At 36.5% G+C, this 22,979-nt stretch overlaps 2 protein-coding genes across 13 annotated transcripts; one reads left to right on the forward strand and one right to left on the reverse strand.

Annotated features, from left to right (window-relative positions):
- Positions 1–1,260: 1,260 nt before the first annotated feature.
- Positions 1,261–6,354, reverse strand: LOC129751916 (T-complex protein 1 subunit eta). The gene is made up of 5 exons (XM_055747694.1): positions 6,172–6,354; positions 5,586–5,684; positions 4,084–5,200; positions 2,459–2,647; positions 1,261–1,870 (listed from the first exon to the last, which is right to left on the reverse strand). Exons 1-5 carry the CDS (start codon positions 6,172–6,174, stop codon positions 1,650–1,652), a joined length of 1,629 nt encoding a protein of 542 aa, XP_055603669.1. The 5' UTR covers positions 6,175–6,354; the 3' UTR covers positions 1,261–1,649.
- A 968-nt stretch (positions 6,355–7,322) lies between these two features.
- On the forward strand, positions 7,323–22,198 carry LOC129755275 (angiopoietin-2-like). 12 transcript variants are annotated; one of them, XM_055751690.1, is made up of 5 exons: positions 7,323–7,553; positions 16,496–16,839; positions 20,502–21,268; positions 21,340–21,613; positions 21,668–22,198. In XM_055751690.1, exons 2-5 carry the CDS (start codon positions 16,526–16,528, stop codon positions 22,089–22,091), a joined length of 1,779 nt encoding a protein of 592 aa, XP_055607665.1. In that variant the 5' UTR covers positions 7,323–7,553; positions 16,496–16,525; the 3' UTR covers positions 22,092–22,198. The 12 variants fall into 12 exon arrangements, with proteins under 12 accessions (XP_055607665.1, XP_055607657.1, XP_055607663.1 ...); XM_055751682.1 differs by having other exon boundaries at positions 16,510–16,839; XM_055751688.1 differs by lacking the exon at positions 7,323–7,553 and adding an exon at positions 7,579–7,692.
- The last annotated feature ends 781 nt before the right edge of the window (positions 22,199–22,979 follow it).

Genomic DNA, 22,979 nt, shown 5'->3' on the forward strand with positions numbered 1-22,979 from the left:
GAGTTAATTTTCTAAGCTTTGTTTTATGCAAAATATCACAAATTTTATTTACAAAAAAACATTCACGGGATTTTCGTTATGAAATTGAATCTTTATGAAAAACATTTGCTGTTAAAGAAACATGTACTTGATCGTCACCTAAAAAATCTACACAAAAAATTTATATTTTCTCGGTGTACTGTTATTGCAGTTTTTTTTAAAGCCAAATTTCAAACAAAAATCATAAATTTAGTTCAAGTTTGCATCAAGCAAATTTGATCCGAAAATTTTTTATCGCGTATTTTTTTTTTGGAAAATTTGATTTATTTTCATCAATGGTTAGAATCTTGGAAGTTGCAAAAGAGTTTGGGAGATTGGGCTTTTTTGATTTGTGTATAGAATAAGTTTTTTTTTAAGAAATTGAAGGCTACCTTAAAAGGAACTTATTTTGTGCTCAAATCAAATAAGTTTGATCTGCCAAACTCTTGAACAAATTCTAAGATTTTGATCATCGATGAAAGCAAATTCCATATTTTGTTTCTTAAGGTTTCATATAAAAATTTAGGCCCCCTTTTAGGTTAAGGACCACTTTTCTAAAGTTACGATTTAATATGAAAACTATTAATGAGTACCTACAAAAAAAAATTTTTATTCGTGGACTGTTGGGTAAAAATCAATCACCAACCCCCAATCACCAAACAGATTGTAGTTTATTCTTAAGAATTAAACAGGGTCGAAAAATAAAACTTTTTGACACTATTTTAAAAACAGTATTGAAAAGTACTACTTTTCGACACTGTTTCTTAGGTTAAGCACTGAATACGGTAGAACAACGTAATATTTATTTGCGCTTTACCCAAATAAAATTTATTTTATGCAATTCTGAATAAGGGTTCAACAATTTCAGATTGTCCATGAACCCTCAATAAAATTTTATTATGTCGAAGGTGGGGATGAATATGATCGATATGCTTAAAATCTAGGGTAAAATATCATGTCGAGTTTGGTCAGAACTTTATGAAAGTCCTCTTATATACATTTAAGATCATTATTTGTTTGACCATTTCGTCATCAACAAACTTGAAATACCTACCTTCTTTGAACAATGTTCTTTCAACTCCCGCATCGTTCTATTTCTAGATCACTTACCCCTCCCTCAGCTTGAAAAAATATCTCCCGGACGGACTGTGTTGACTGCTGAAAAATGAAACTGCCTGCTCAGTAACAGCAGACGAAGTGGCAGCCAATGATGATGGATGAATGGAAATAGTAAAACACAGCTTGTTTGTTGAGAAAATGTGCAATCAAAAGCGAGACTTCGTCTTTTTATTGATTTCTTTTTCGAAATATTGTAATACAATTCGTAGTGTTATTATTTTGTATTTTTAATCGATAAGTGTTAGCGTTTAGTATGGAATTACGGTTTGATGTGAAAAGGTGAAGAGCAAACAATAATGAAAACCACTGGTGGGGTCCTGGGACGAATGTAATAACGCATGAAAAATGTTAATTGCTAATGTCGCCTGTTGTTGTAGCGGCACTGAAACTACCGGAGGGGTGTTTTTTGTTCGGAAGCATTATATTGAACGGGATAAAAGGATCTTTAGCATGGGATTGAAGATGGAAAATGCTTCACCTAAAGCTAGACGACGAGTATAACGGTTTATTGCCTAAAACGGGCGCCCCATACCGCGACCCATCGGAGCCTGCGGCATTTCTCCGGCGCCAGATCTCGGGCTCTTGATGGTTTCGTCAACGGATAGGATCATGCAGGTCGCCTCACAGGCAGCTGTCAGAGCGTTGATTTTGATGACCGACGGTTCCCAGACGAAGGCCTCGAAGTTGTCGGCAATGTGTTCTTTCAAGATGTCAACTCCGTACCATTGCGAACCTGAAAAATAATAAGGAGATTATGTTTGATTTTGTATATTGGCTTGAAAATAATAAATTAATCAAACCTTTACCTTAGACTAGAAAAAATCGTTGCATCGTTCAAGTTTTAGAAACCTTTTCGCCCATAGAGCGACTACAGTTTCAAATATTTAACACATTCGACATTGACGACATTCGAAAAAAAAACAACACGAACTCAGAGATGGAAACAGCAAAATTTACACAAAAAAAATTTGGAATTGAAAAATTTGAAAACTTGAATTTGTCATAACAGAAATCTTTTCAAGAGATACACCGTAAAAGGTGAAGAAAATATATAGTAAAGTAAGTAATTCTAAACATCATAATTTCTCCATAAACCATATAAGTTGCCTGTAACCCAAAAATAAGGCGCAAATAACTCTCTTTCAAAAGCTCCCTTTACAATCCCTTAAAACGAAAAAAAAAACATTTTCAAAATAATCCGAAATTAAATGTTTGGGAGTTAATATGTGAGAATAAAAAAATAAGCCCAATCAATAACACCAGTTAAAAAAGAACATCAATTGAAATGATCTAGCTGTTGTGAAACATATTCAAAACTTACCTTGGGCGTGCTTCTGGCGCAGCTTGTTCAGAATGTTGGTGGCATCGAAGCCGGCATTATCGCACAGTTGCCGCGGGATGACCTCTAGGGCTTTGGCGATAGCCCCGATCAGTAGCTGTTCCTTGCCGGCGATGGTGCGCGAGTAATCGCGCAGGGTTTTCGATAGCTCCATCTCAATCGCTCCGCCACCTGCGGGGAGAAGAAAAACAACACGGATGATTATTAAAACATTGTTGAAAATAGCAATCTTTTCGAATAATGGAGGAAAAAAACTGAGTGCACCGCTTAATTTGTATCAGTAAACAAAGACTTTACAGGGGAACAAAGTTGTTGATTATAACTGCTTATATGCATAACAGCTTGAGTTCCAACGTCAATTATACAATCAATTAATGAAAACGAAGTGAACGCTTTGAACTTTATGAAGCAGATTTATTTTTCGCTTCGAATCATGCAAAAAACAGTTGATAGAATTGGTGATTCAATTTCTTGAGATTAGTTTTTTGTTGACTGTTGATCGTCCATTAAAACAATAAAAAAAATCACGATTGAATAGTAGATTCTTAGAAACTTGCGTAAAAGGTAAAATGTATTGAATTGAATTGATTTTTTGTAAATAAAAAAATTATTTTTATTTTTCCGTTAGGGCATCCAATCATTCTTTTTTAACCAATCCAATGATAATCTTCAGTTCAAGGATTAACACTAAGGTTTTTTACATTGATACGCATCAACTAAAATACCGTCCGAAAAACCGAGAGACAATTAGACATGAAACCAGAGACCTAAGACATGAATCCTGCAACCTGGAGCCTGGAATCTGTGACCTGAAACCTAGGAAACGAAACCTGTGACATGCGATATTGGAACGGAGACATGAGATATGAATTCTGCGATATGAAGTACTAGACATAAGACTTGAGACATTAGACTTTTTTATAAGAGGCGTGAATCATGTCATAAGGCATGAGACTAGAGAGACTTGTGTTCTGGGACATATACATGCGACATCATCCATGAAAAGCGAGACGTGAGCCGTGAGACCTGAGACTAAAGACTTGAGACTTAAGACATGACACCTGAAACCTGACACCTGAATATGAGATCTGAGACCTGAGACCTGAGACATGAGACATGGGACATTACACCTGAAACCTGAGGCATAATACGTGAGACCTGAGACATGGGACCTGAGACTTGAAACCTGAAACTTGAAACCTGAGACATGAGACTTGAGACATGAAACATGAGACCTGAGGCTTGAGACATTAGACATGAGACATAAGACATGTCTCAGGTTTAATGTCTCATGTCTCAGGTCTCAGGTTTCAAGTCTCAGGTCTCATGTCTCAGGTTTCAAGTCTTAGGTCTCAGGTTTCAAGTTTCAGGTTTCAAGTCTCAGGTCTCATGTCTCAGGTCTCAGGTCTCAGATCTCATATTTCAAGTCTCAAGTCTCAAGTTTTTCCAACTTTAAAAAGATTCCAAGTATTTTCCTTTGAAAAGGATTTTATTAGGATATTTTTTTCTCTCAAAAACCGTGTTAATTCGCGAAATCCGTGTAAAAAAACCGTGTTAATTCTCGAAAACCGTGTAAAAAACCGCGTAAAAAACCCTGGTGAACTCACCTGCTACAACGGAATCGTTACGAATGGTACGCCTAACGATCATAATGGCGTCGTGCAGCGACCGTTCGGTTTCCTCCAGAAACTGTTCGGCACCACCACGCAGGATCAGGGTACAGGTTTTAGCATTAGGACAACCCTGGAAGATGTTGAACCGCTCTCCACCGATCTGACGCTCTTCGAAGTGAGTACAGTGCCCCAGAACTTTGTCGTCGATGTCCTGAACGGTAGTCATAACAGCACCACCGCAAGCCTTCAGCGTTCGATTGAGATCCTCTTCCTGGACGCGACCAGCGCAGAACATGTCCCGATCGGCGAAGTATTGTGTGGCAACATCGCCAATGGGAAGCTTTGAAAGAACGACCTGCGCTCCGGATTTGTGAATCTTCTCCAACTTATCGTACAGGATTTGCCACTCGGCATCCACGATCTTTTGGTATTCGGCTACGTTGTTCACGCGAACCTCGGCGTTGTCTCGTTCAGCTTTGAGTTCCAGCTCGATGTTCAGCAGTGCAATCTTAACATTGTCGTAGGATTTAGGCTGCATCTCAAAGCCGGCGTATGAGAAAGTTTTCTTGAAAGCCACACCATCGATCAACATCGAGTCTTCCAAGGCACCTCCGGTAATCTTCTTGATACCGATCATATTCAACGGAAGCAGAGCATCCAATGTAGTAACGGCATCAACCACCATCTTGGAGAAGAAATCTTTCTGCTGGTGGATCAATTTCGAGTTCATCGCAGTGGCAGCACATTTCTCCAGGAGTGCTCGATGCTTTTCGTTATCGTGCTTCTCGATTTTGAAGGCCAGTTCATTGATCCGAGCGATGCACAAATTCAGTGCCTTTCGAACGGCTTTGATCACGATTCTCGGGTGCACTCCTTCCTCAACGAAGGGCTTCAATTGCTTCAGGAATTCGCCAGCCAAGAGAACCACACTGGTTGTGCCATCTCCTACTTCGGCATCCTGTGATTTGGCAATGTCCACCAGAGTTTTAGCAGCCGGGTGGACAATATCTAGCAACTTCATGATGGTGGCACCATCGTTTGAAATCGTCGCCTTGCCATTGTTATCCACAATCAGCTTGTCCATACCTCGCGGTCCCAATGTGGTGCGAACCTACAAAAATTTTTTTTTAATACGGTTCGAAAGCTTCCCCTATTCAGTTCCACTTGAAACTGTGCTAAAAAAAAAGTTAAACAAAGAATCCGAGCTCATCAATTTAATTGGGCTTTGGATGTCAATTTTAAAGTTTGGATTTTTAGATATACCTATTGTTTCTCATATTTTTAATTCAGAATATGAATCAAACATAACAGAATGGGCAAAAAAACTCAAAAACTGTTATTTTGCCCGCTTGTTTTGAACTTTTCTTTTTTTACACGCACATACATAACAATCGTTTGAAAAAGAATCCAATGTATTAAATTTTAACTATTAAATTTCGAATTCTATTTGAAATTAGTTGGGTTAAAAGTTGTTTGTAATAGTTAATCAAACTTACCGCATCGACAATCGATTGGCATGCATTGATGTTGGAGATCAGCTGAGGCTTTCCCTGAGAGGTGTCGGTTCCTTCCTTCAACAGCACGATTTGAGGTTGCTAAAATTTGAGACAATTGTAAATTAAAACTGATACAAAAAAAAATCGCCCTTATTCAAAAACCGATCAAAATGTGTTCGTACACAAAGAACAGAAAACATAAACCGGTGCGGTGAATCATCATAGCGTGTAAATTATTCAACAGTCACATGTGTTGGTGACCCCGAAGAAGCGGTACATTGAGCAGCACCAAAGCGCCCACACAGTTAAATCTATAACTTCCAGAACCATCTAAACTGAAAGATTTATAAATTAAAATATGTAACAATATAAGCCAATATGTTTATGCAACAATACAACTGATTATAAAAAAGTTAAAAAACTAATCTAACCAAAACTATGTTCGAAAAATGTAATTGAGCAAACATTTGGTCACGGTATGGGAAACGGCATGTTTTCTGTTCAACTTACAGAATTTTCAACTACGATTTTCGGCTTTATTAAAAAACCTTCTTACAATCTAATGCGATAAATTCAAAGTACTTACCATTTTGAGGGTTTGTGGGTTAACCTGCTTCGATAAACTGGCGAATAACGTGAGATAAATGCAATTTTCAACTCTTGCACGAAATTTAGGAACCGAAAGCACACATGAATCAAAAGATCGAGACTGACAGGAAAGCAAACTGTCGATATTTTTCACATCGATACTTTTGACGTTCGTATTCCCAGTTCGCAAAACTTTTCATCTGCAACAAAAATCAGTACAACCCTGTAGGAAACTAATTGGGGTTTTAACCTATTTTGTAGTTAAAGCTAAGAGGACTAGAACCCTTTAGCTTTCAACATTCCACCTAATTGATATAGCAACCGAAATAGCGGGACCTTCGTCAAGGGGGAAATATGATGATTGTTTAAAACTGAAACGAAAATTGAATAAAATTGAATAAAAAAAGCATTCCTAGTAGAAACTTGTAGTTTAGGCACGTTTAAGATTTCATAGATCGCGTGATGACCACAGAAGGTCGGTTTTCAGCAAAACAATTGTTTTCAAAATATCACCAGAACCCGACTGTTTTTTTTTTTTAAACATTTAGCATTTTTAAGTCAATAGAGTTGTTTTGACATTTCTCACACACACACTTGCTGAGCGTTTACAGATGAGACGGGACAATTACCCTCAAAAACTCTTGGTATAAAAATCGGGTAGGCGGTCGACAAACATGGTCGTTTATAAGGTTGATTTTCCCAAAACTGAAGAGTGGCGCTGAACCAACCATCATAATATCACGAAGGCTACCAGCGGCAAATAGGACTATAGGAAAAAAATCGATTATCTTAATTTCATGTAAGGGACTGTGAACAAACCACGAGGACAACTTAGGAAGTGGAAAGGGGGTTGGAAATGCACACGCTTCCCAGCCAACAATTTGGTAGTGTAGAGAATAATATGAGCGGAAATAATCCGAATGAAATAAATAATAAAGGAAATTGAAAATATAAAGAATAATACGGTTGTAAATAATTGAAACGGAACATCCAATAAATGAAATAAATTATATGGCAGCACTTATACAACGGTGGTCAAAGAGCCCGTGCGACAACCCTGCAACTGACAGGATGAATCGTTAAACGAGAAAAGAAAAGTCGGACGTTAATGAAAAGGAGAAAAAACGGACAGTTTACAGACTAGCTTCATGGAGAACGGACGGAGTTTTGAACGGAGGAAAAAGTGAAGATAAGGATTGATTGCTGAAGAAAGGGACGCTGATCTTAAGTTTAAAAAAATGAAAGGATAGAAATGACAAATAAATCGATCGGTCTCGACATTTGAATTGTCAGGATTGATTGCTGAAGAAAGGGACGCTGATCTTAAGTTTAAAAAAATGAAAGGATAGAAATGACAAATAAATCGATCGGTCTCGACAGGTAGGTATATCAAAAGATATACGTACGTCTATGTCGACACTTATCATCGTATATGACGTTAGAAAAAAGCATATACAACCGAATAGCGACAGTAGGACTAGCGACGCTTTTTTACTAGCGGGATTCCTGTCATTCGCAGGTTTGTTTTTCTTTTTTCAGTCCAGTAGGCGATTTCGATGTAGTACTCGAACATTGTTTATGTTATTTACTGTACATTTTCCTTAGGACATCAATCGCATGCTTCAAGTCTCCTAGGAAACTCGCGCTGCGTCGATATTATTTTCAACGTCGCGACGTATGCGACGTGTCGCTAGTAGGCAAAGCTGCTGTGATTATTAGCGCTCATATTTTGGATTTTTCTGCATGCATAGTACATTAAAGAATTCGATTCATGCGTATTTACGATGATGGGAGGATTGACAGTTCCTACCGATGTGTGTTTTACCCTTTTACGATTTGAAGCGTTATGATGATAAATTGGCGATTTAAGTCACCCTCAATGCAAGGTGTGCCGAACTCTTGTACGACTTGAAGCAATCTATCGATGAATTGGCGATTTAAGTCACCCTTTATGCGAGATGCGTTACCAGTCTTATATGATGTTCAGAAATTTGAACGTCAATTGACAACTTAAGTCACACTTTATAGGAGGTGGGTTGTACTGTTGTACGATATGAAGCAATTTGACATCCGACTGACTATTTAAACGAAACTTTATACGAATTGGGATTGTGTTGTACGATTTGAACCAATAAACGATTTTGCGGACCTTTTTATGTGGCATATTACGTGTAAAATTGCGATGGAAATACGATTTTTGAAAAAAAAGCTAGAAATGAACGCCGCATAATTATTTTCAATTTTATTTTTAAAAATTTTTTTGCAGTTTAATAGGTTTAATAGTCGATTTTCTTCGGGCTTCAGTGTGCTTACCCTTTAAAAGAATAAAAGAGAACACCTGGTTCGTTGACCACGGATATGGCCTTCAGCTCGTACACGACCACGGACAAAGACTTTCTGCTGCTGATGATACCGGCTGGACCCGTTTCGTTGCCGGAATCAGCAAACAATGAAAGTTCCACGAAAATTGTAAAATACATACTTTTTGGTGCTAATTATTTTAATGAATATGAGACTGAATTGCATTGAATTGTCCCTTTATGTGATGATTTTGGAATACACATAAGTGATAATGAACGATGTTTATGTGTAATTCTTTACGGATCTGTCTGTAGTCAATTATGATTTCGATACGGAAGAAATGGATTAAATGCTACGTAAGAAATCTTAGGCGATTGATATGAGACGTCATTTGACATCGGTCGTACTAAATACGACTTTATCCAACATATCGTAACTAAGTCGTATTTCATTTGGTTTAAACATCTTCTACGAATAATATACGATGTCTTCGAATCTTAAGTGTACACATTTACGGATCCGAATTAAGACACAGAGATATACGAGTTTGTCGATGATTTCTTTTACGATTTCATGTTGGCTGGGTTGTCCATGGAGAGGGGGACAGGAGCTTAAGTCATGTCCACACTTAACTCATAAATATTTTCGAAAGGTGAATAAGTATTTGATATTTTTTATTAACAAAAATCCTAAAATAGCTTGCATTAAAGAAAAAATAGATCTAACAAACTGTTAAAAATTAATACACTCAAAGCAATATTAAATATTATGAGCGGTGATTTGGGCTAGCGGATAGGCTGGTGCGAGTCTGGTTTTAATATGCCAACCGTACTGGGTTCAATTCCTGGTATCGGCAAGAAAAATTTTTGGATTCGAATCCTATAAGTTCCCGACAGGTAAGATGTTCATATTCAGTACTCGTTTTTTGTTTGTTTGTTTTTTTTTATTATGGATTTTCATCCTATGGGATGATTCATCCCATTAGGCCCGACAGTACTCGTTCGTTAATCGAAAGCTTTCAATCGGACAAGTTCGGTTTTCGGAAGTTTTTTAAGGGGTTGATACCAGATGCTTCATAATCGGAGGTTTTCTCCGGAAATCTGCCTCTTTATTCGTGGCGCAGCTCTGTAATCGGATAACTGCGCCTGTAATTCGACTACCGAATAGAAAATGTTGCGCCTGCAATGCGTCTGCAATTCGGAAACGTTGATATTTTGGCCCAACTTTGGTAATCGGACGTTTTCGATAATCGGACTAACCCCTCGATACTATCACGTCCTATTAGCGAACGAGTATTCTGTATTTATATACTAAATATTTCTGAGGGAATGTATCTGGGGTTAATCTGAAGAGACTATTGCAAGCGGAGTGGATTGCAAACTATTGTATGTCTCTGATGGTTGGATGCCTTCCCTCGACGAACCACTGGTCTTGGGTGTCCTATAGAGGGCAGGACCTTGCCACCGATATGGGGGAACCATACATACATGCATACAGCAAGACTTGTTTAGTAATAAAAATGATAATTTATGAATTTCAATATTTTTGAAAATATTTTATTTACTTTTTTTTTACTTTTAAGTTTAAGTTTATTATTCGAAATTACGGTAGCCTCTAAGTTACATATTACTGGTGTGCAAGGTCAAGGATTTAAAAAAAAATCTCATTTGTTTTTCAAAATCAATCATTTCAACAAAGAAATGTGCTCTAAATGTAATTTTAGATTTAGAAGAAAAAAAAAGTTTTCGAATGTGTCCACGTGGACATCAACATTTCGACGAACTTTCAAAATTTGTTTAAAGAGTACAGTCAAACATAAATTCGAAGAATTTTGTAGAACTGTGATTCAACCGTGATAGAACTTATTGTGCTGAAGAAAACGTACGAAAGCCGGCTGGCTAAATTTGCGTTACTTGGGTAACCTTATTTACGAAAGACTGACATGTTGTAAGTTCAAGTTTTGAAATGACGGAGTAATGTTTATACAAAACACTAAAATTGTTCTACTAACCCTACCTGGGGTAAGTTGGGACGTCTTTACACAGACTTGATATTTATACTTTTATTTATTTTTTCCGTCATCAAATACAATTTAGCTGTATTTAGCATACGGACAATGAAAAGTTGGGAAAAATACTTGTTTGTTCTGTAATGAGCATGGCCGTAGGAACGAGGGTGTTTTGGGGGTTAAACCCCAATGAGGGTCCAAGAAAAGGTCACGCAAAATGTTCTTCTATAAACTCAAAATTTTAAATTCATTATAAAATTTTGATGAACGACTAAAGTTAATCAAGAGTACCAATCTCGACTCAGAACTAAGACGAAAACCCCGAAATCTTATCACGAGTCCACAATTCTACTAAAGATTTAAAAAAAAATCTCACTTGTTGTTAGAAATTTAAAGACTGTACTCGACTTTGAATACAGTCCTTAGTCTTCAATAGGTATCGAATTTTAAATGAGATTAGACTCAATAAGGTTGTATGATTGTCCGGATTTTCCGACTCTTTTTACTTATTTGCAATATCAAAGCAAAATTTCAATTGCGTCATAGGCGGCATCCATAAATTACGTAACGCAAAATATGCACTTTTTTGACCCCCTCCCCCCCGTATGTCACAAATCGTGATTCGACGTACCCCCTATCAAAATTACGTAACGCTGATAATTATCCCAAACCCCCCCTCCCCCTATCTTCTGAGGTTTTTGAATACTGATTTTCGAAGATCAAAAAGAGATTTTAAAATAAAAAATTTAAACATTCTTCAAAACGGAATTATTATTTATCCACATCGCTTCTTAGTACCTACTTAATGATGCCTTTCTGATCTGATAAAATAATTTGATTGTCACGAGTTGCTCTGTGCTTGTTCACTGCAATATAACTTGTTATGCAAAATATACTCCATTTAGTAATTTTTGTTGGAATAATCAAAATTGCATTTTTGAAATCAATTGAGAAAAAATAGTAAAATTTCCGGTTAATTGAGTTCTTGGGGGTAAATGTTCCTAATATTCGGTTTTCCAACGGTTATTTCACGGATATTTTATACACATTTAAAGGAGTCTATCTCAGAAGAGGAAAACTTACAAACCAGTTCCAATCATGTTGAAGCCTACAAATTTTAAGCTGATTTTGGTTTGTTTATCATTCTGCAAAAATTGCATGACATAAAAATCGCTGCTATTACACTAACTTAAATTTTTAAGGAAAAAAATCGTTACGTAACGATAAGCATACCTCCCCCCCTCCCCTATGTCACAATTCGTAACGCTCGAGCTTACTCCCTCCCCCCCCCCCCCCCCCCCCCTAGGAGCGTTACGTAATTTATGGATGTCCCCATAACAATTTTGTACTTTGTGCTCAAAACAATTTTTTAAAAGTATATCCAAATAAACTGGCTAATGTGTTTCGATAAAAACAAACTACTTTTCGAGTTTTTTCGAGTTCCTAAATTTACCTGTATATTGCCCAGATTTTGTGTTGTAAACTTTGAAATCGAATGCCCGGATTTTGAAAAGTTTATAGATAAAATAGTCCAGATTTTCTCAGCTCAGCTCAGATAAATGCGGAAAACTATCTGAAGAACTTAGATTTGAATAATTTACGATGTTCTGGTTCTATTTTTTTCATAAATCTAAATTTATTGTCTGTATCTGTCTGTATCAAGTTGATAATTCTTGATTTTCAGTTTGGTTCATGATTGGAACAAAATCCTTATCCGAATCTTGGTTTTGCATTTAAAACTAAAATAAGATTCATTTTACATGTTTGAAACACATATTCTGGAATATTAAAAAAAATATTCAAAATAACAAACCATTTTTAAAATTTGAATTTGAAATTTTTACTCTTAATTCTTATGCCGAATTGAAACTTTAAAAAGATCCATAATGGTGATCTAGAAAGGAAATATGAGAGTTTCTCCATTCAAAATTTTCAGTCATATTCACTAGTTGAATTACAAATAAATAATTGAAGTAAAAATTCATATAGAAAATCAAAGATTCAAAATTCTAATAAGAGATTTCTGGGTAGATAAAATCAGTTCTAGTGTGTTGCAACATAAATAACCTATAATAATCATAAGCCTTACTAAAAGAAGGTAACATGCACTTATTTCAGAATACAGAGCTGTTTGAACAATAAAATAACGTGTTCACAAATTAGTTGAATATTTCCTGAAAAACCCAAGAGAAAAACTATCGTCCCCCCTTACCCCATGAAGCGGGTAACGAGCCTATAGTAAACAAAGAGACGAAATGTCACGATTGTAATTTTCGATTTTCTGTCAGTGTCATTCCAATCGAGCAAAACCAAGCAATCTTAAAGGCAGCCCCACAGCAGGGTTGCAAGCTTATTATTTTGGAAGGGATCAGATTGCGCCTCTTTGTATGTAGTCTCTTTAGAAGCGGGGTAAGTGAAGACACCAGCAGTCCATAAAAATTTACGTGATAACTTTTCTCAGTTTCTGCCTATCGAGCTCATCGTTTCAGCCCGTTTCAGCATTTGTAACAACATGTTTTGCATCACTTAAAACGGAATTTTATCACAATTGGCCACTATATACCTACTTATTTTTCAATGATTTTTTTAGGTTGAACTACAGTGAGGGGCAAAATAAAGTGTCCAAGTTATTTTTTTTCAATTTCTTTTATTTTTCTGGTTAAAATTCAACGAAAACGCATCGTAATCATTTTTTAAATATTGTTTATTATGTTCTTTTCAATTTTTGTTAATGTTGCGCTTTAAAAAAAAAAGTTTTTCTGATAGAAAAAAAAAAGTTAATATTCCAAAAAAACAGGGGCAAAATAAAGTGTCCAGATCGGTACAGCTTCAAATTGATTCAAACTGAAGGCAAACAAGAACGATTTAATAATGGGTATGGCCTCCTTCGGCCTTCATCACCTCCTACAAGTGCTTCGGTATACTTTCAACAAGATTGTGCAAGTGTTGTGGGTCGAGTTCCTCCCACGCATGTTCCATGGCATCAAAATAAGTATTTTTAATTTGTCACACCAGTCTTATCAATCAGAGCATCGAGGATGGCCCACAGATTTTCGATGGGGTTCAGATCAGGACTTTGTGGGGGCCATTCAAGGGGTTTGATGCGGCAGGAACGGGAAAATGACTTCATCAGATTGGCCGTATGCTTCGGATCGTTATTCTGCTGTAAAACGAAGCGCTCTTCGAGGCCCGTCTTGATGAGGTTTTCCCTCGAGGTTTTCCCGCAGGATATTGGAATATGACTCAGCTGTCATGATTCCGTCAATTTTTACCAAATTGCCCACCCCACCCTAAGAAAAGCATCCCCACACCATCACGTTACCTCCTCCGTGCTTGACTGTTCCTTGGATATGGCGATCTTGGAGCTCCTCACCCGACTTGCGCCACATATGATCCCGCTTCTTCCGGTTGAATAGCTCGAATTTGGGTTCATCGGCCCACAACAATGTTTTCCAGTACTCGAGCCGTTTATCGGCGTGTTCCTTGACGAACTTGAGTCGCTTAGCCTTGTTCACCTGGCTGATGAAAGGCCTTCTCACTGCGATCTTTCTATGGTACTCCTTTGCATGGATGCGGCGACGGACAGTACAACGCAATACCGAAAATTGGAGCTCTTCCTGTATCTGCCGGATCGTTATTATTGCGTTTTTCTTCACTTCAAGAATGATTTTCTTGTCCGTTCTAGCATCTGTCTTGGGCTTCAGTCCTCTTACTGGGCGATCCATCTCCGATCCGAACGTTTTCATCTTTTTCATAATTTTTGATACCGCTGTCTTGCTGAATTCGTAGTGCTTGGCCACTTCCCGGTGCGTTTGACCGTTATTCACATCACGAACAACCAGTTTCCGGATGGACAACGGAATGGAACCAGAAATTTATGCGTTCTCCATATTTTACAACTTATTCGAATGTAGACACATGTTTGAATACTCCAGAGCCAAGCCAGTTGTTTATGAAACGTCAAAATACACAAAACAAACAAATTCGAGGGGCCTGCCAGCAGATCGTGGCCTAGAGGATAGCATACTTGTCTTCTAAGCCAACGTTCATGAGATCGAATCCCGGTCGTGACATAACCTGGCACACATAGTATGATGAAGGTTGGCGGTTTTAGCATTAGTGAAATGCTAGCCGTGTATACCTTGGAATTGTACGCCTCAATGATGCAGCACATGCATGTGGATGGATCTTTCAAGGGAACTTAGATTGCACTTGGAGAACCTACCTAGCTATGTGTGTGCTCGTAGTGCTACCGGTAAACAACTGCAACTTCAACCAATAGTGCAGGTGTGTCAAGTAGCATAGCAAAGTAAAACTAATAACGCGGGGTAATACCACAATAGATCAACTTAATGGTCGCAGTGGACTCTCTCCCCAACAGGAAAAAAAATTCGAGGGGCCTCGCGATGGAAGCTTATCGAAATTTTATTGATTTTTGAGTTGGACACTTTATTTTGCCCAATTTTTTTAGAATATTAATTGTTTTTATTTTCTATCAGAAAAACTTTCATTTTTTACCAGCGCATCATTACCAAAAATTGAAAAGAACATAATAAACAATATTTAAAAAATGATAGCGATGTGTTTTCGGTGAATTTTAACCAGAAAAATAAAAGAAATGATAGAAAAATAATTTGGACACTTTATTTTGCCCCTCACTGTAAGTATACGAAAAATCGTTCCACTTACCCTAGGGAACCTTATAATTTCCTCACCTCTTGAGATTCGTTTAATTTATGTTTCTTAAATCTGACTTCAATATTGTAAATTTAAATAAAATTTTTAGAAACGTCGCTGGTGAACTGACAACAAAACACAGACTTCCGACAATCTAGTACTTCACTTTCCTTTGTCGGAAGTCGGAAGTCCGGACTTCCGAAGTAAAATTTAGCGCTATTATATTCATTATTATTCGATTATCTGAATTCGGTACAATTTCTGGACTTTTTTTTTAAGAATCGTGTTAATTTTCTCATTCCTGCTTCGTTAGAGAGAATTACTTTAGATTTTCTGATTGTGGTGAAATTCTAGCTGGAATTAATCTTTTTTTTTGTCAAAACATTATATTTTCTGCTTATTAGATTAATTAGAAGGATCTTATCTTCTTTTCACGTGTGCAAGATAATCGATTATGTTGTTACAGTTGAAAATGTAAATAAAAGTTAAACAATTACAATTACAAAACTTATAACCTCGCATACATCACTTGAAACTCATACTGAAAAAAATATTAGGAAACTCATACTGAAAAAAATATTAGGGTACTAAAATTAAAAAATCCACAAATATTCTATCGTTTATTCCATATTCACGTACCAATCGACCGTTTATCTAACGCCACATGTGTTCCTATTCTTGAACACGAAATTTTGTGACTTAAACGCAAAGCAGAAGACAAGATTGTGTTGATCCCAAAGCGAGAATACCAGTGTCGGTTTTTCACTCAACCGTATACCAGTTTCGATCCAGCATTTGCCGTGAAAACATCGTGAATCTTCAGTGAAGTTTGTTATGTTCAAAACTTTTAACACATTCTGTATGACAAATTCCGAGAATTGCTTGCGGAAATCATATCTGTCGATGGATAATTTTGTGATGTGGTGGTTTATTTAGGATTGTTGACCTAATGTTCTAAAAACTCCAGAATCAATTTTATAAAATAACGTGAACCATTTCTTATTAATGTAAAATAAGTACTATGTAGTAATGTAAAGTGCAGTATGTTGCTTCTAAATTATATGAATTCGATTAATGTGCGGTTATTCAAAAAAGCACACCAATTAATTAGCTGTTTTTAATCGCGGCATTGACATTCGATCAAGACGGACTCCAAAGAGTAAATCTTATGCTGTTTGTTTTGGCGCCTATTAATAGCACGTGTTATTTTTATACTTTCGTTTGGCGGAGAGATGTTTACATTTTTCCCATTTTCCGGGATGCTAAACGAATCCAACGAGAATTACTTACGAGCTGGAAAAGAAAATTTATTGTTTTTTTTTTTTACTTTCGTGAGACTTTCCTTTTCAGTTTTTTCTTTGCAAACATGCTACCTTTGCTGGCTTTGGTGATATTTGCTGTTCAACCGACCCATGCGAACTCGCCGGGAGACGCCGTGGCGGTTAATGATGTGCGAAAACAGTTGCAAATCGTGAAGGATCAACTGGAGCAGTTCAATACACAATATTTCATAAATCTGGAGCAACGGATGCTGACCATTATGACGACAATGACCAGTCTGGATAGCAATGTGAAAACTCTACAGGAAAAATCACAAGTGTGGGATGTCTTTCATCATCATATTGGCGCCTGGAGCGATCACATAAAATCCGTTGACAGCAAATTAGATCTGTTGAAAAAGTAAGTTCCTTCAACCTTGGACAAAAAATTCCTAATGTTTTTGATACTAGAAATAAGCCATTTTTAATTGAACAATTATTAATTATTAAAAGTTAAGATTATATTAAAATATTGGGAAATTTTTCTTCTTTCATCAACATAGCCAAACAGGGCCGTAGGAAGAACCGACTCATGAGGAGGGTTTTGGTGACGTATTTTGACTTCGGAATTTTGCCCAACATTGCATGAATAAAAGTAAATTAAAACTAATTATGTATGTGACTATATGATATTCTTTTTTTTCGTATTAAATCGTAACTTTAGAAAAGCGGTCCTCAAACTTAAGGGTGACCTAATTTTTTATAACGAAACCTTAAGAAATAAAATATGAAATTAGCTTTCATCGATCGTTAAAATCTTAGAATTTGTTTAAGGGTCTGTTAGATTCAACTAATTTCATTTGAGCATAAAATATGGGTAGCCTTCTATTTCTTAAAAAAAACTTATTCTATACTCAAATCAAACAAGCCAAATCTTCCAAACTATTTTGCAAATCCTAAGATTTTAACCTATGATGTAAATAAATCCAATTTTCCTTATAAAAAGTTAGCGATAAACAATTTCCGGATCAATTTTGCTTTATGTAAACTTGAACCAAATTTATGATTTTAATTTGACATTCGGGTTTGAAAAAAAACTGTCATATTAATGATGTTAAACAGTACTCCGAGAAAACAAAAGATTTTGTGCAGATTTTTAGGGTGAAGATCAGGTACATGTTTCTTGAACAGAAAAAAAAATTTATTAAGAATAAATTCTATAATAAAAATCCTGTAGTTGATTTTTATAAAATAAAATTTGAGATTTATTGCCTAAAACATAAAAACACCCTGATAAAAGTTACCCCATTTTTTAAGTCTAATAACTTTTAAATCATAAGTCGAACTGGAATGCAGTCTTCGGATGAAATATTTGTCATAGTTTAGTCTTTAAGAAAAACCGTTTTAAAAAAAAATCGGCCGAAGGGGACCAAAGTTACTCATAAAAAACTAGATTTTCATGTTCCTCCAGAGCAAAATGTCTCAAAATCCCATACAAACTTCTGGCTCGTTGAGCAACCCCTTCCCGTGATCCGATCTGGCCCAAATTTGGCATGAGACCTTGTACAGTAGACTGAGTCGATTTGGGGTCATTTTCGAATTTCTCAAACCCTGGGGTCTTAAAAGTTTCGTTTTGTCCTAAAACTCATCCATGATTTTTTGCCGAATTTTGAAGTGACGTTTACATGAGTAAATTTGGACTTTTAGGTTTGTATGGGAAAATTTAAAATTTTGTACTGAAAAACGAACATGGTTTTTCTTTTTACTCTGGTACCAAGCCATTCAACCTTTTATGTGCCAATTTATAAATTTCTCAAAGGAAATTTTCCGCTTAACAACATTGCCGAAGACCGTAACTTATTATCTCTCCAGACAACGAAGTTATAACCAATTTAATGGAGGTATGTCTTTTGGCATTGAAGGGAATTCAAATAAACCCGCAACACTGCTGGGTACAAACGAGAGACTGCTTGACTGATTTGCTCGTAGATGTTTTCTTTCAAATTTTATCATACTAGTTTCTTCGGAGCGATTGTTGTTTACATTAGGAGCCATCTTTTGATGGTTTCTATAAATAAAAATAACTATGTTTGAAGGGCTAGCATTCAATTGATTGCAAGCGCATCAAAATTTCACATAGAGCTAGAACAGCGAAACAACGAACCCCACACTCAGTATTAAAAACACCTATATTAGAATCGTTATCGCTCGGCCTGTTCTCGACCGATATTCATAAAAAGGATATCAAAATGAAGATAAAAGATTCGTTTAGCATTTTGTTAAACAAAATTTGAAAACAAAATCATGAGGTCTTAATAAAAGTTGCTTCAACTGAACGCCTTTTGCTGAAACATATTCCCCCGGGTAACCATAAAAACATAAATATGCAATAATTCAAAAATCAGATATTTCATGTATTTAAATTTAAAACGAATACATTAAATGTATTTTTTTATTATTAGAAACTCAAGTCTTTTTTCGATCGAAACGCTGGCATTTGTTTTCGGCCAGCTTGTTGGGCGATAATGTATTCATGGCGTTTTTTGAACAAAAAAAATTATAAAATTTAGTGCACTTTTTTCAAATTAATCTTGATTCCAAAATTCGTTTAAAACAGAATTGCACCTATAATGATTATTTATTTTGTTCCAAATATCTAAGCAAATTTAAAAGAAAAACAAGTCATTTAGCGATAAATCAGTCTGAACGCGGAAATCACCGAATATAAACATAAACGCAACAAATTTGATCGATATTATTAGTTGGAAGGATCGTGTATATGAACCGATACTGTCATGTGATTTGAAATTTGAAGAAATCGAAGCTTTTAAACTCCAGCCTGGAAGTCCCTTATTGGCCTTGCCACGGTCAAGGTGTCGAAAGATGTGTTAAAATGGTGTCTGAAGCAGCAGATGAAGTTTTTTCGTTCAAAAAACGCCATGAATACATTATCGCCCAACAAGCTGGCCGAAAACAAATGCCAGAGTTTCGATCGAAAAAAGACTTGAGTTTTTAATAATAAAAAAATACATTTAATGTATTCGTTTTAAATTTAAATACATGAAATATCTGATTTTTGAATTATTGCATATTTATGTTTTTATGGTTAACCGGGGGAATATGTTTCAGCAAAAGGCGTTCAGTTGAAGCAACTTTTATTAAGACCTCATGATTTGGTTTTCAAATTTTGTTTAACAAAATGCTAAACGAATCTTTTATCTTCATTTTGATATCCTATTTATGAATATCGGTCGAGAACAGGCCGAGCGATAACGATTCTAATATAGGTGTTTTTAATACTGAGTGTGGGGTTCGTTGTTTCGCTGTTCTAGCTCTATGTGAAATTTTGATGCGCTTGCAATCAATTGAATGCTAGCCCTTCAAACATAGTTATTTTTATTTATAGAAACCATCAAAAGATGGCTCCTAATGTAAACAACAATCGCTCCGAAGAAACTAGTATGATAAAATTTAAAAGAAAACATCTACGAGCAAATCAGTCAAGCAGTCTCTCGTTTGTACCCAGCAGTGTTGCGGGTTTATTTGAATTCCCTTCAATGCCAAAAGACATACCTCCATTAAATTGGTTATAACTTCGTTGTCTGGAGAGATAATAAGTTACGGTCTTCGGCAATGTTGTTAAGCGGAAAATTTCCTTTGAGAAATTTATAAATTGGCACATAAAAGGTTGAATGGCTTGGTACCAGAGTAAAAAGAAAAACCATGTTCGTTTTTCAGTACAAAATTTTAAATTTTCCCATACAAACCTAAAAGTCCAAATTTACTCATGTAAACGTCACTTCAAAATTCGGCAAAAAATCATGGATGAGTTTTAGGACAAAACGAAACTTTTAAGACCCCAGGGTTTGAGAAATTCGAAAATGACCCCAAATCGACTCAGTCTATTGTACAGGCCTAGGATCAATTTAGGCCTGCAGCGCATAACATTTCACAAGCTTGAAATTTCCCATACAAATTTGAGGCAGTCTATTGAGTACTCAAAGTTTTCATTGGGAGATATAAACACATAAAGGGTTTGTAAAAACAGGCTATGCTGAAAGTTTTTTTTTTTATCATTTATAGATCTCAGGAAAACGTCTCTCCCCAATTGGAAGCGCGTCTATCGGGAATGGACTTCAAGATTCAGCATGTTTTTGACAAGGTCGATGTGATCAATGAAAAGCTTCACGATATAACCAAAACGGTTTATGCGCTGTCTAGCAGCTATCGCAGTCGTCGAAATGATCGAGAAAACGCCGACCAAGGAGCTCTGTTAACCAAAATCTCGAACTTGCAGAAACAGTTGAATCGACTGGAAGCAAGCACCGCTGGTTGCAACAAGAAAAACGGCAACGGTAATGGCAATGGCAATGGGAAAGCCAAAAAAGAAGTTCAAGAGTTTGACGACGAAGTGGATGATTTCCTCGACAAGTTGGCTACTAAGAAATTGAAAGACCTCGCGGTAAGTCGTAAGCAAAGCCGATCTCTGGACAGTCTTGCGCAGATGCTAAGGACGGTTGAAGAGCGCACTGAACGGATATACGACCTGGAGGCGAATCAATTCGAGCAAATTCTCAGTTGCTGCAAGCGAACCGATAGAGAGATTACAACGTTCACCAACAGTGCCGATATTCTGTTGAAGCGCATCGAACGACTTGTGATCAATGTTGATGGTAAGATAGAAAAGAGGAACAATCAGAACTGCGAAAGGAGAGTTGAACCGCCAAGCGAAGAGATCGATGAGGTGATAGCCTCGACAGTAGAGCTGGGGAGTGGTCTAGGAGATACAAGCAATTCAGAAAACAATTTCGAGAGTGTTCCAGTAGAAAGTGATGAAGCGGAGCTCATTGGTAAATATGTTATTAAAGTGGATTTATTGTTCAACATTGAAAATGTACTTATTTAAATCAACATATTGCAGTAAACTTCCATCAGCCTGAAAATCAAGGGTGTCATCAATTGACCGTACGGGAAAGTGGAGTCTACACTTTTGAGCAGTTGCAATTGAACGAGGCAAATCGCGATTTCAATAGAAGATACTGTTACTTTGCTACCGATGGCCCTGCATGGACAGTTATTCAGCGTCGGAAATTACACGATATCCAGGAAAACTTCAACCGCACATGGGCCGATTATCGCAACGGGTTCGGAGATCTAAGTCACGAGTTCTGGTTTGGAAACGCATTTATTCATAAGTAATTTTGAGATTTAATGCATGTTCATTTAACCATTTCGTAATTAAATTGTAGGTTAACGTATGATGACAACTTGGAACTCAGAGTCGAATTGGAAGACTTTGATGGAAATACAGCTTATGCTGAGTATAAGCAGTTCAGATTAGATTCGGAAAAATTTGGATACAATTTGATGGTGGCGGATTACCAAGGTGACGCATCGGACTCAATGGCCTATCATAACGATCGAGATTTCAGCACATTTGACAAACCGGATGCATTTTCATGTGCCATTACTTATGGAAGCGGTTGGTGGTTCAACAGCTGTTTGGAATCCAATTTGAATGGAATTTATTATACGTCCGATCCAAGGGCTCATCGATCAACTGGAATTCTTTGGGAAACGTGGCTTGGAGACTATTCCTTGAAGTCTACGATCATGATGGTCCGCCCCAGAGAGTCTTCTGAGGACGAAGATAGGCAACCGCAGGATCCGTGAACGAATATTTGGTAACCCAGGCAAAAAAATCCATTTGTTTGGAAAACGTGTCCCCTTTTTAAAGTCTGGTTTTAACTGTATAACGTGTTTGAACCTGATAATAGAAAAATCCAAAATATATTTCATAGTTCACACATTATAACATTGTATTTATTGGATTTATTAGTGACACTTTACATCTATGAGGCTATTCGTCGTGACTATATATAACAGTATATATTAGACCGCTGTAAAAAATAACTTTTTGCTCCTATATGTTTTTTCGATGCTTTTTGGGTCACCAAGCATCAGTTGAAAACTTGAGATGATTTGGTTGATTTCTGAGTTAGCGCAACGCCTTTCAATGTTGTATGGAAAAAGAAATTTTTGCTTATTAAATCATCCAGAAACTTCGAATTAAATTGAGCTTGAAATGAAGTTGACATTTGATTTTTGGTTTTAGTTTTTGTTAAGCTTAATTTTTTGCTAACATGATTAAGTCTGTTTCAAATAGAATCTGGTCGGATAAAAAAGATAATTTCTCCGCGAAATAACGTACAACAAAAGTTAAAAATGTCATTTTGTAGGGTTTTTATTGCACTTTAAGGAAAAAAAATACATAAAAATCATTCGTCAGCTTTTCGGATGAATTTTTGAATTTTGTTTGTGATACCACCCATCATTTTCTGCACAGTACTGCTGGTAACCTCATTCCCATCTTGTTACACCACTTTTCCATTTGAGCGGGTATTTTTATGGTTCTGCCACATTTCTTCAGCTTGCCCTTAACTATTGTCCAATATTTCTCGATGGGACGAAAATCCGGACAGTTTGGTGGATTGATACTTTTTTCAACAAAATCGATCTTGTTCTCCTTATACCACTTAACGACATCCCGGCTGTAGTGGC

The sequence above is a fragment of the Uranotaenia lowii genome, chromosome 3 (assembly GCF_029784155.1).
Source record: "Uranotaenia lowii strain MFRU-FL chromosome 3, ASM2978415v1, whole genome shotgun sequence".
NCBI classification, from domain to species: domain Eukaryota; kingdom Metazoa; phylum Arthropoda; class Insecta; order Diptera; family Culicidae; genus Uranotaenia; species Uranotaenia lowii.